Source organism: Polypterus senegalus, chromosome 1 (genome assembly GCF_016835505.1).
Source record: "Polypterus senegalus isolate Bchr_013 chromosome 1, ASM1683550v1, whole genome shotgun sequence".
Lineage (NCBI taxonomy): Eukaryota > Metazoa > Chordata > Cladistia > Polypteriformes > Polypteridae > Polypterus > Polypterus senegalus.
In genome coordinates, this window is record NC_053154.1 from 206,697,288 (window position 1) to 206,711,487 (window position 14,200).

The 14,200-nt window shown below is 37.3% G+C and overlaps 1 protein-coding gene across 1 annotated transcript in view; it reads left to right on the forward strand.

Moving 5' to 3' along the window:
- Positions 1-13,941, forward strand: part of LOC120538378 — a 29,115-nt gene extending 15,174 nt beyond the window's left edge. Inside the window, exon 2 of the mRNA XM_039767871.1 lies at positions 12,112-13,941. Within this exon, the coding sequence (XP_039623805.1) occupies positions 12,279-13,205 (927 nt within the window). The 5' untranslated portion in view covers positions 12,112-12,278 and the 3' untranslated portion in view covers positions 13,206-13,941. The remainder of the gene's footprint in view (positions 1-12,111) is intronic.
- The last annotated feature ends 259 nt before the right edge of the window (positions 13,942-14,200 follow it).

A 14,200-nucleotide genomic window follows, 5' to 3' on the forward strand; every position in this document is an offset into this window, starting at 1 on the left:
ATGAGTCAGAGTACAGGTACCTGTTAAAGGTCTGTGTCTTGTATTGTAGGAAGAACCACCTGCAGCTCAGCTTCACCAAGACAAAAAATATGGTGGTGGACATCCAGTATGACAGAGAGCCTCTGAGAGTAGTTACCATTCAGGGACAGGATATGCAATTGGTGCAGAGCTATAAGTACCTGAGGGTTCGCATAAACAACCAACTGGGTCGGAAAACACATTTGGTCTATTCAAGAAGGGACAGAGCAGACTGTACCTCCTAAGGATACTCAGATTTTTTGGTGTATACAGAAAGCTGCTGGAGATGTTTTACAAGTCCATAGCATCCAGTGTATTGTTTTACACTGTGGTCTCCTGGGGAAGCAACTTGAGTTTAAAAGATGCATAATGCCTGAACAAATGTATTTATTATTTATTCTCCATCACAGAGGTTACCATGGACACATTAGATGTGATTGCTGGAAAGACCATGATGGCAAAATTGGAATGTATTTATTATTTATTCCCCATCACAGAGCCAACCATGGACACATTGAATGTGATTGTGGGAAAGAGCATGGTGGCAAAATTGGATGAAATTATTAACCACCATCCCCCTTCAGGAGGTGTTCTCTTGAACCACCTTTAGCCACAGGCTTATTCCACCAATATGTGTGAAGAAGTGCCTCTGAGGGTCTTTTCTGCCTACTGCTATCAGGCAATTCAATGCATCCTCCCTAACACCCCAGGCTAAATGCTTATACTCTTTAATTTTCGATTTCAGCACAGTACACATAATTAATTATTAATTATTTATTTATATATCTACTGATTTATTGCATCATTTGTACTCTTTGTCTTTCTCTTTATTTTTATTTTTCTGCTGCTGCATTCATCTAAATTTTCCCTTGGTATTAATGAAGTTGTTCAAATCTAAACTAAACTAAAACAGCAATAAACAGCCTAGAAGTAAAAGACAAAAATCTCAAAATCCAAAAAAGATAATACCTAATTTAAAAGAAAACAAGAAGAGATATAAAGAAAAAACTATGAATAATAATGAAACAAACAAAGTCAAAATTCACAATTCAAATATTAAGCCCAAAATTAAATAAAAAAGATATTTCAAAATAAAATGGTAAGAAACTGCAAAATGAAATAAAACATGAAGCGTAAAAAGGGGACAGAAGGACACAACACTAGGGTAATGTCGCTACACTGTGTCACAATCTGGCTTTTGTTTTTCATTTTTCACAGCTGCAGCTAGGTCCTCCCAGTGTGGAGTTGCATGTTCATCCCTTGTCTGCATGGGTTTCTTACAGATGCTCCTATTTCCTCCTACTCTCCAAAGACATGCCGAGTTGATAAACTGCTGATGCTAAATTGGCAGTGATGTGACTGTGTTCACCCTACAATGAACTGCTGCTCTATCCAGCTTTTGTTCCTGCCTGTTTCCTGTGCTAGCTGGGACAGGCTCCAGCAACCTTCTCGTCTGGACTAAGTGGGTTAGAAAATTACATGATATAACACTAGCTGTGCTTGTTGAGGGTTTCCAAAATAGTTCAAAATGTAGCTACCAGAAAGGTTCAAGCACTTGGTACAACGCATGTACAAAAATATCCATAGTCCTTGTTTTTAAAGATTTAGTGAAATCCAAAGTAAACAATTCACACAAAAAATAAAGAAGAAACTTTATAATACAGACAAAAAAGACAAATAACTTCTTGTCTATGATGTTTCATTTAAGGCAGGGGTGTCTATCTCTAATAATGGGGGGGCTGCTATGGCTGCACGTTTTCATTCTAACCATTTTCTTAGTAGCAAAAACTGGGCACTAATTAACTGCTTTTATCTTAATTGTAATTGACTTCTATCCATCCATTATCCAACCCGCTATATCCTAACTACACTTTCTTTTTAAAACTCTGACCTATTATTTCTAAGACCTAGGTTATAATGTATGTACATACAGTAGCAGATGACTACATGCCTTTATATCTTTTTTACTAACAGATCATTTTTCTGTCTAACTATTTACCTAATATCTGTGGTCATTCTATTGCCACACCAGAGATATAACTAAACACTAGAAAGATAGGTAGACAGGTAGATGTTATTTGACTCTAAGGGGAAATGTAGCTTTTTATAGATGCTCATTAAGTAAAAATATATATACTGTCACACATTCACATCTGGGGACCACCTTCTTGGCCCTAGTGAGGTAAGCAGATGCACCCCAAGATTAGAGGGTGCACTGATGCTAACATTGTCTTCACCTTCCTCCATTGCAGAAAAGAAAAAATGGCAAAGGATGATGAATGACCCTGCCCCACTATCCAGAGAAAACTCCACCCCTTCTCGTGTCAGCTCTGTAAAGCCGGTCCGTGGTAAATCTTAAAATATTGTTTTTCAGTTTGAGCTAACAGTTGCCTATCTTTTTTGTTGCAATTAAAAGGGTGGTACTCCAACTTTTTTTTGACTCCTTGAGTTGTCTGCTTAGCCGGCCACCCTTACAGCATACACACACAATATAGGAGTATTCTGTTAACATTTAAGCTTATAGGGTGTAAAAAAGAATCTCCCATTAACTATGTTGCTATGTAAAAACTACAGTTTTTTGAATTTATAATATCTTATAACAGAGATTCCTTGGTTTATTAAAATATTTAAAACATCATTTTAGGTGTTTTAGGGTTCAAAGAATCTCATGGTAAAATGGATTCTTTTTTCAATGCATTTTTTATGTTAAAAATAATTACCTTCTCCCCTGTCCCTTATTAATTTTTATTTTACAGGCAGGGCCGTCTTACCGTGTGTGCACAAAGGGCACTGGCTGGGGACTGTGACGATGTGGGTTCTGGCTCCACGCTCCCTTTGATATTTGGGAACCCTTGAACCCCACACCGTCGATAATGTTACCGAGTGAGCTAGTCAGTGAAGGCAAATAATTGAGCATCTGAACAAGGGGATGGTTAAAAGTGAAAACAGTGCTTTTATTAAAAACAGTCAACAAAAAAAACAGTGTTCATAAAGTGCAGTTCTTTCTTCAATAAATAATCCAATAAAAGGTGGAGGTTAAAATCAACAGAAAAACACAATCCTTTAAAACGAGAGGTTAAAAATCTTCTTTAGGAAGCAGTCTTAAAACAACAAACAAGCTCGGTGCTTCTTTTTTATCATGTGACTCCCCTGCATCTCCCTGTCCAGGCTTTGCAACAGAGGAGTCACACTCTCTATGCAGCTGCCCTCCTACAACACACATTCGAGACTGGAGACCTCCCGATCCCTGGCTCCGGTATGGCACTCATCCCAGCCTCGGAGAACTTGGTTTCCACCAACGGCCAGGTTGCCCACGTTGGGGATTCCAACCACCAAGTCTCCCGACTTCCGCTGCCTTTCCGCGGCCTCTCTGCGGCCAGTCGCCTTCCCTTGGTCACTCCCGCTACATAATCGCTCAGCGGGAGCGACATCCAACTCAAACGCCTGGGTGTAGGCCCAACACCCCAGGCCCTCGCAGCTGCCCGTGAGCGCTCGTTCGTTCGCTCGCTCCTCTCTCTCTCTCTCTTTCACCGACCTGCCTCCTCATCTGCTCCCGGTAACCTCCGTCCTCTTTCCTTTCCTTTTTCTCTCCGATCGTTTTTTTCTCATTCCTCCATTTTTTTCTTTTTTATAACGTGAGGGGCCATCACAGCTGTAGCATTAACCACGGGAGCAATCACGAATGTGGGCAGTTCCTCACCTGTGCATACGGTGAGAAACGCCCACATCGACGACTGCCCCGCGGCTCGCTACAATCACCCCCTTCACGAAGCCGCCTCGGGTGCGGTGATTATTTAAAAATGGCCTTTGCTCAGTGAGCTGTGGACCCGCTATACCACAGGGACCCCAAGTGCATAGGGGCCCACGATATTTCTAATGCCTATGTATGTTTCTGTTTTGCTATCAAAACAGGGGCCCCAGAGCACTACTTTGCCTGGGGGTCTATGATGCTGTTAAGATGGCCTTAAAGGCACTGCCATATTGAGACATTTTACATTTGTTCTTACTAGGCAGGAAATGTGTGGCGCGTAACATAATTTCCATGACAGCGTAAAGGACACACTTCCTGGTTGTCCAGTGTATGTGTCCAAAAATCCTAGCGTTATTACTGAGTGTTAACAACAGGTCTCTGATTACAAATTCTTTTCTTTTACTACAATTTGCATCCTTCATTTTGGCTCTATTTTAGTTACTGACTCATTTGCTATGCTTTGTTTCACATAATGGGGTTTGTTAACTAGGTCTTTTAAAAGTCCTCAAGCCATCTCCTGTTTTAATTTCTAAGTTAATCTGCTGCCTCTTTGTGCACACTGAGGCAGTTTCTGTAAGAGATTTTTACATCTCCCTGGTGCTGAAGTGAGGCTAATTCATTTACTTGGGGCCTGAAATCTAATTGGGGTTCTTGTTCCAACTCCATCAGGCACAAAAAGACACCCAAAACATAACAAAAGACAGAGAGAAATAAAACTAAAATAAGAAGGTTAACAATGATGAAACGATGAGCAGAAATAAAGCTAAAACAGAACATCATGAACAAAAAAAAGAGAATAAAGAGCAAACAAAATTAGCAACAAACAAAACTCCAAGGTAAGATATCGATCAGGCAATAACACATTTAAAGTCTACTTATAAAGCAAAAGAAGTATACAGTCCTATGGTTTTTTATTACAATTCTGTGGAAGATGCTGCTTGCCCTTTACTTAGGGAAAAGCACCACATTAGCACCATTTCAGCCATTCACGTCTCTATGGTAATTTTCATGATAGTAGATTGTACAGGTGACAGAGGAAAATAGCAAGAAAACCTGATGATGCTTGTTTGTGACTACTAGGTCAAAAAGCCAGACTGATCTTGTCTGTTGATTAGAGTTTAGTTGTCAGTTGGTGTAAATAATTCTTAGAAGTATGTGTACACCCTTATATAACATGTAAGGGAGCTGTCATTTGGTAAAGGTCACATGATTGTAAATGTGGAATAGCAGCTCGACCTTTATACAAGAGTGGTGCCTTGTCAGCACTTAAAGACAATTAAATGCTTCAGCAACTTGGCCGTCTATTATCTAATGTGAAAAAACAGAGCCCTGATAAGTACCTTAAGCATGTCTTTGGTAGTTTTTGCTGTGTTTTTTTTTTCTTGTCTATCTTTTATTATTTAGTTTGGTGACATTTTATCACTATTTAATTTGTGCATCATCAAAATACACTGAGGATAGTTCTGTTTTGTATTTAAAACAGGATTCAAGCAAAGGTTATTCAGCAGAATTTTGCTCACTGAAGGCAAGCCGAAAACTCTTACTTTTTATGACAAAGTTTAGGACTCAAACATAAGAGAAAGCTACAAAGGAAGAAAATGATCTAGAGCTCAACATTATGACATATTTTTTAAATTATTTTAATAAAGTATTAAGAAATTGCAATTTAAAGGTGGCTAAACTTATTGATTCAATCTTTCCATACCGTCCAAGCTTTGGAAAATTAAACTAGATTCTAGCTCACCTCATCATGTAATTTTTAGGGAGAGAAAAGAAATTAGGAAAATCTAGTGTTCAGAAAAAGAAAAAGAATGCAAGAACATTTACATTTCAAAGGGTGGAAAAAAGAAAAGTAGAATCTAGTGTGAAAAATATCAAGAATGACACATTCAAGAGTGTGTGATATTTTGGTAACACTTTCATTTAGGTACTGCAAAAATGCATCTATTGCATCTATCACTCATTTACTCTTATGTAACAAGACCTTAACAACAAAGGGATTCACTCATCATTTGTGCAGTCCTTCCATAATTTAGTAAATCCATGGTTCACTGTTCACTCTTAAAAATAATTTAATAGAATTACTGTATATAATTCTTTACTGGGCTGTGAGGTTATTTATAGTGCCATTGCTTGACAAAACGTTATTTTATTCTGAAATGGGTCCTTTGCATTTCAATTTGGTTCTTTGTGCTTTGAAACTTTCAAATATCTGCAAACATATCTGAAATGTTTAATGTATGCTAGGTTACCTAGAAGGACACCAACAAATTATGAAAACCTGGACTTAGTTTCTGTAACTGTATGTTTGCAGCAACAGTATATTTAAAATCATGACCCACTGGTATTTCACAGATCTTTTACCATCTACGCATTGTTATTTGCTGTAGGGAGTCTGTTACATATCTAAATAAATAGACCTTCATGTAGATGGGTCTTTTTGGAACCAAAAATGGTTCCTCTTTGACATCACTCTAAAAAACCACTCTGGCACCTCAATTTTTAAGAGTGTCAGGTAAATATAGCCAATATCTATTGACATTCAGTTATAAAAATGAATGAACTCATTTAAAAAATCAAAGCCCTAAGTAATGAGCACACAACAACTCCGTTAATTTTGCCACAAGCACTAACAGTGGGAAATGCTGTTACATCATGAATCCAGCATCATAATATTGAAACCCTCCACGATGACAATTAAATTATTGTTATTGAAGCAAACCTTTTTGACAGAATATTGCTATATTGCATCTGGTATGATCTCAGTAATATAAACCCATGACGGGGTATGCAGTCTAGCTGGCCCTGTAATGGATTTCTTTGTATGGTAGTAATGTGAGACTTTAATACTATATGTACTGCATTTTGGATACTCCAGTAATTAGCCATTGTACTACTACAAACTTGGCATTATTAAGATGTGATGTCTAAAGCACTGCCCATTATAACACTGTAAGTGTACGAAATCTCCCCACTGTTGGCAGGACATTAGAATTTACTTGAGACTATGGCATTTTAGGCAGCAATGAAGTTTGATATTCAGCGCATCACTATGGTCTGTGCATTCAATAAGAATTATATAACCTATATAAGAAATATCATGAACTACATATATTTTTATTTCTACTTACAAATGCAGTATATTCCATTGCTTGCTCACCATTTTACATTTTTTACATAATACATTTTTTTGTTTTCCCTATTATGCATTACCAAGCTTTGAGAAACAGGGTAAGTACTGAGAAAGTTCTTTGTTTCCAGAGATTTCTAGCAAGAGGGGTGGCAAAGCTTAAGTTAATCCCTCATTGATCTTTTTGTACCAAAAAATATTATCTTAAAATTATGAACAAGTGGTACAATGCACAAGCATTTGATGCCACAAAATAGCTGAACCCTGAACACCACTACTGTACAACTAGGACTGCCATGTTGTGGCCCTCTATAACCTTCCACCCTTCAAACTTCTGCATATGTCAACAGCACCTGAAGAAGGTAACAGTTGAAACAATGAGAACACCTCAGCTAACTGCAGCACTCATCTCAAAAATTTTATGAGGGGTCTCCTATCAGGACCAGATTATGGATTTGTATACTGAAAGATTCTTTAATACAAGTACGGTACAAGGGGAGGATTTCAATGTGGTCTGGAAGTTCATTGGATAGTAGTAAAAGTAGTGTGTATTATATGCTTTTAATGAGTTTGAATGTAATTCAAAGGTTAACTAAATGTAACTTAAAGCTGAAAGCGCAAGAGGTCTTTGCCTTGTCTTAGAGAAAACAACAACATAACTTTCCAAGTTTAGAATGAGGTAAATGAGTAATGAACAATTAAAGTGGGGATGACCTGATGGTAAAGCCCATTTACCCTTTCGATAAAGCGATAAGATCAATAGGACACTCTTAAAAACACCCCTCTTAATGAAGCAGTGTTCAGAACAATGGGAGAATTAGCATGAGTCAGAAATTACTGGTGGCGTTAGCTGATTGGAGGAGGTAATAATGTTCTGCATATTACGAGTGAGTTGAATTGATGTATTGGATGAGTTGATGTAATCAGAAAAAAGCATAAAAGCAGATGACTTGCTTAACTGATTGCTCACTCCATGGATTAAGACATTTGTGCATATAAAGAAATGGTCTGCAATGTCATCTGTGCTCCGTGACTGACGACTGACTTCTTTAAAGATGGAGGGAAGTTTTTCCACAACAATACAATTAAGATCATCAACAGATGAAAGAGACTGGCACTTCAAGTGGACAAGCACATTAAAAAAAAGAAAATGAGAAAGGAGATGATGAAGAGCCAAATGAAAAAAGAGTGACAATGGCTGGCTACAGTTTACAAGTCTTGGGGTCGTGAGTATTGCTCTCAAGCAAAGAAACAGATTTTCTGTTGTAAAGATTGTTTGAACTGTTCAATACTCTATCAAACAAATAGGAGTTAAAGACAGATTTTACTGTTTTGTTACCCTGCAGCATTCAATCAAGACCTGGCAGCAGGAAAGAGACTTAACTTTGGGGTCTCAAAAACTGTAAATATGAGGCTTTGTGTGTATGTGAAGGGTATGATATATTTGCAAATAAGATACATAAAGTGCATTCCCCTTAAGAATTACACATACTGTATATATTGTACTGTGTATTTGAATGTATATTGGTAAAGTTTGTATATAGTTAAAATTATTTAGAGTATATTACTGTGTTAGCATTCCATTCTTCTTTTGCACCTTCTTTGATCTGACAACTGGCAACCACGGCTTTCCACTTCCTCTTATCTTCTGCCTTCTTTTTGCTTCCCCACATTCTTTCAATACTGACCATTGTTTTATATCATCACCTCACATTCTTCTTTTATTTCCCTTGCCTCTGGTGCCATCTATTATTCATTCTGTCACCAATTGTGCCATTTTCCCACTTGACCCCCTTAAAATATGTCCTGCAAATGTCATCTCCTCTATACCCATCCTCTTCATTTCTTCTTCATTTGTCAACTTCTCTGTCAAACTAATTTTCATTATCCCTGTGCAGCACCACATCTCAAAGCTTTCCGGCCTCCTAGTAATTGCTTTCCCATATGCCCATGTATCACTGTCATAACCTGGGAAGACATATATGTGTTCTCAGTAATTTCTTTTTAAGCTAAATTGTCAAATTCATTCTCAGGAATTCTTTGCTGTCCCAGAAGCTTTCATTTGTTTTACCTGTTCTTTTTATCTCTATCAAGCAATCTCCTTGCTCTGTAGTACAGCTTCCAAGGTGTTTATATTCCCTCACCTGCTGTAACTGTTGACTTTCCCCTTTTATATTGATCTTTGATGTTCCCTTCTTCCTAATCACCACTACTTTAGTCTTGCTAGCACTCCTTTCCATCCCATTTTCCTTGCACGCTTTATAGATCCCTTCTACCATCTTCTGCGAATCCTCCACTCTTGATGTCAGTATCACAATATTATTTGCATAACATATGTTTGTAATCACTTCTTCATTTATATTTGTCCCCTCCTGCTCTTCTAACACTTTTTTTTACAAGGAATTCACTATATTCAGCCATAAATTCACCTTGTATATGTGAAATAATATGGGTGGTAGTATACATCCTTGACTAACTCCTCTCTTAATATCCACATCCTCTGTTTCTTCTGAATAAGTCCTCATTTTTGGTTTCTGTTCCAGTTTCAGTACAATTTGGATATAATTCTTTTCTCATGACTTACCTTAGTATGCTTGTTTTGTACAGTACTTCTAACATATTAATGTTTCATTCTATCAAAAGCTTTAATATAATCAATGTAAAACATATAGATTGTTCTTATTTTCTATCATTTGTTTCAGCAATCATCCTCACCACATATATTACATCCCATTCTCCTTTCCAGTTTCTGAACTTTCTTCTAGGTGTTTCTCTATTAATGGTTAGCATTGGTGTTATCTTTTTTTATTATTATAAATGGTATTATCTGTTATTGGTGATAACTCTAGTTATCAGATCTCTACTAAAGTTCAAAAGTTTTTTTTAACATATAATAGAAGAAACAAGCCACAAACTTTTTTTTCTTAAACAAAATTTTTGCATTCACAAATGCAAGATCTGACCATTTGCAAGATCTTTTACATTGATATTGGTATGAAACACTGTAGTGGGAACTCAGGGAACCTTCCGGGGGATAAAAGGCACTACACAAGTTAGTTATAAGATTATAAGTTGTGTCATTATAGTTTTTTTTATTGCTGTTGTGGTTATTTTGTCCTCATTGTGGCACTGAAAATGAAATAACCTTTACACAGTGTATTTGTCACTTGTGGAGCTAAGACTTCCTGTTGGAAACAGGGCTATACCGTAAGTGAGGTATGGAGAATGCTGTCATTTAGGAAATTACTGCCTTAAGTAGATGAATCATATTATACTTAATCTGTAGGCAACAGCTATGCCACCTTGTATGTTTGACTTGCATCACGCAGAACATGAACTTTTCTTGACACATACACACTGTGAGTCCAATGCTAAAATGGCTATTTCATCATATGGTTTCAGACAATTGTCCTTTTACAATGCAACCTTACTGCAGATGAGCACCGAATACAGGTAATTTCAATGGTAAAACAGGTTAAAATAAAAACAACAACCCAAACAAATATATATTTTTCTGAATTTGTATTGGATCAAATTGTCCCAATCACCAAAAAGAATGGACTGAGGTAAACACTGAATGATGGTTCAATAACAGGCTTGTTTATTGTACAAATGTAAGCAGCAATACCGAGACTAATAAGAATTTACCTCACTCCTATTTTTTACAGACCATTAGGCTTTCTCTGGGTCCTAAGGGTTAATTATGGGGTCCTGAATCATCCAGGGGAATCCCTGTACTTCTCATTTTGACCACAGGGCTGCTTGGTTTTTCTCTTTTTGTTCTTTTTTTTTTTTATTCCATTCCGCTCACACCAGCTTCCTCCTAAATACTAAAGATGTTCAGGTAATAAGTGGATAAAATGAATTTGTTTTTGCGTGGATGAGTGTGCCTTCCAGTGGCTTTCTTATTTCCTTGTATATAAATTAGGATCTAGCTCTTTCTGATTTTGAATTGGATTAACGAGGTTAGAGAATGATTAGATGAGCATATGGTAATGTTAACATCACTGGCTAATGTATTTTCAATTAAGAACATTTGCATTTTACATAAATGTTGAATTATAGCTGCATGTCATACTACCCAGTGTGGCAGACGGCCATAACCCTTGCCCGGCTGGGACACCCCTTTGACACTAGATTCGAGGGAGCAGCCATGGGAGCCACGCTACGTCCCTCGGAACCTTTGTTGGCAGCCCCCCTGGGCTGTGTCGGGGCCACTTTCGTGGAACACCGGAGCTCATCTTGGTTGGGCTCCATGGCATCCACCAGGGGGAGCTGCATAGAGCTGCACGGCTTAACGAGCCCGTCTGGGCAGGAGCGCAGCCACACTCAGAACTGCAGCCAGAGGTAGGTCAACGAGCACCTGCAGGACTTCTGGACGGGCTATAAGAGGAGCCTGCAGCCACTACTCAGAGTGCCAGAGTTGGGAGGAGGTGGACAAAGCTACCCTGGGAGGAGTTGAAAGAAGAGTGTGATTTGGGGTGATTTTTCTTTGTATTTTGGGATTGTGTTGTGCCTATGGGGAAGATGTGCCCCACAGGTGAAGAAGAAAAATAAATCTTTTTGTTTATTTTGCCTGTGCCTCTGGTATCAGTCTGTGTCAGGTCGGCGCCAACCAAGCGCCAGTCTCACACCAGTTATTAGTAATCTCTTCCTAGCTGACACAATCATTATTTGGTTAAATGAAACACTTCTTTCTTTATTCTGTCCAATCTAGATGTGTTTTCTGCCTACCAGTCAGGAGTACAAAATGAAAAAGATACCCTCTGTAGTGTGGCTATAGTGACATTTCTCTGCTGTCAAGATTCCCAACTTTATCTTTTTATTTCCAAAATAAACTTCTAAAATAGCCTGTTATATAAGCAGCTCAACAAATGATTGGATTTACACTAAATAGCCTATATTACCATAAGTATTAGATACACTCCTACTCATAAATAAGATACAGCAGGAAGTAAAGTAAACTAAAAAAAGAGTCTAGGATAAAATGTACAATTACAGAATAATGGATATAAGCAGGGTTAAAACAGAACATTTTGCAAAAAACAAGACCCCAAATATAAGTAAAGCAAAACATAAAACCAGGGCAAGACCCTACTAAACTCCTTATTGCATGAAAATGCAAAATAACCATTATGTTATGTCTGTATAATAATAATAATAATACTATATGTGCTATTTTGATTTTTCTTTTATTCTTTTTATCTTTTAGAGGGAAAACTCAAGCATCTGTTCAACTTAAATCTTAGTGATAAAGCTTGATGCTCAGTCTACTAACTTTCACATTTCATTGTGTCTTCTGAATATTCTGAAGCTATTTGACTTATTGGGAGACTTAAACCTGCTTGCAGGAAGTGTAGTGTAATTTTAACATCCAACATGGAAGTGGGCACCGATGTCACTGCTCAAGTGCAACATTTTCTGGTGGGTAAAGAGGAACGATTTACTGCCTTAGAAATAGCAAAAGGTATTGGTCTTAGCACAGCCAAAGAAGTGAACCCAGTACTCTACAAACTAGAGAAACAAGGTGAACTTGTGCGAGTGAATGAAAAAGGGCGTCCTTTATGGTGTCTTTCTAGTCAAAATCAGAAAAGTCCAGAAATCAAGCTACAGGAGCAAGCAGTTATGTCTACTGATCAACATTTTCTAAAGCTTTCTAACAATGATAATGCTGAAGCTTTGCAAATCCTAGCATTATTTCAAGATCTGAAGCAAGGAGAAAAGGTGGACTCTCGCACGATAGCCACCAGACTAACACTTGAGAGAAAAACGGTCAACAAGCACTTGTACCAACTACAGAGAGAGGGAAGAGTGAGACAGTGTGAAGGGAATGGGTGGGCCCAAGTTTCAGGGACATTGCAACAAGATGCTGTAGTGGAACTTAAAACAGAATCCCTCAAACAAGAAGACTTATCCATGACAGAAGAGAACATACTCCTTAGTGCCCATCAGGTATGTGAGGAACCGTCATCTTCAAGCAGTCTTCACCAAAACTGTGAATCTGACAGAGCCATGATTGAAAGAGGTAAAAAATTAAGTGAAGAGCATAAAGAATTGCAGAATAAGATGAAAGGAGAAAGTGCTGGAAGTCTTGAAAGCATTCAGCAAATTTTAGAAAATCTGAGCCCTGGAGAATCTGTAACAGCATCCTACATAAACCTAAACCTAAACCTTCCCATAAAAGATCTGAATCGGCATCTTTACCAACTATTCAAAGAAGATAAAGTGGGATACGAAGGAACATTACCACCTCGATGGTTCCTGTTGCGAAACAAGGAGCCAGGTAGCACTGGAGACAAAAGCTAAAGAAAAGAGTCAAAGACCAAAGTCAGGCTAAGAAAAAAGTCCTTTCATTACCAGAATCAGCAAGATAACACCAATAGGCATAGCCTGTTTTACTGGACTGGACACAAAAAATGTTAAGACAACTGTATTTTTTCATTTAAAAATGACTGTGATGATGAGATGAGCCATTCAAGGTAGTAGTATAACAGAAATCAACTATTTTATTGATGTGAAGTTGACCAGCATGAGAAAAATGTAACTTCATCACTGAATTCTGTCACATTAGTTAATGTAAGTGCCTAAAATAATTAAGATTTACGCTCTTACAATATGCATTGCAAGTTAAAGAAAGCTGACAATTGTGGGTTAAAAAATGACCTTGTCATTGAGTAAAATCAGAACCTATGCTATGATTAAAGTAAACTGTTGTGGCAGCATGATTATAATAATTTACTGTATATTTTAATATTTTTTATATTTCTATTTCAATTTAATTTTGTAATTTTGCCCCACTCCCTTGATCTCTTTGTGTTTGCATTTTTTGTATTATTTGTAATTTTGCTTTTGTTTGTCCTTTTTCCTGTAATTATGTAATTTCATGTGTAACTTAAACATCTTATATAGTCCACCCGAGGCATTAGCCCACTGTACTTGTTATCTTTGTTTGGCCATTGTTCTGCGCATTTATTAGTATAAATTTGTATTGGTCTTTTGACAATTATTGTACTGTATTATATTACAGTGTTTTGGGTCTTGACATTTGTTATTGTCCTTTGTTTCCTTTCATCATTTTTGTAGATTTGACTTACTTTTATTATTATTGTATTATTGAATATCCTTCAATAATAGTTTATTTACTGTTTAGCCTGATCATTGTTCAGATTCATTCTGTTATGATACAGTTCCAAAAATCTCACTAGAGGGGAAATTCCTATTAAAAAACCCCATCTAGTAACACAGAGGGCTACAAAGAATCCTTATAAATATTTTTTTTTTTCACAAAAATGTTCTGCAAC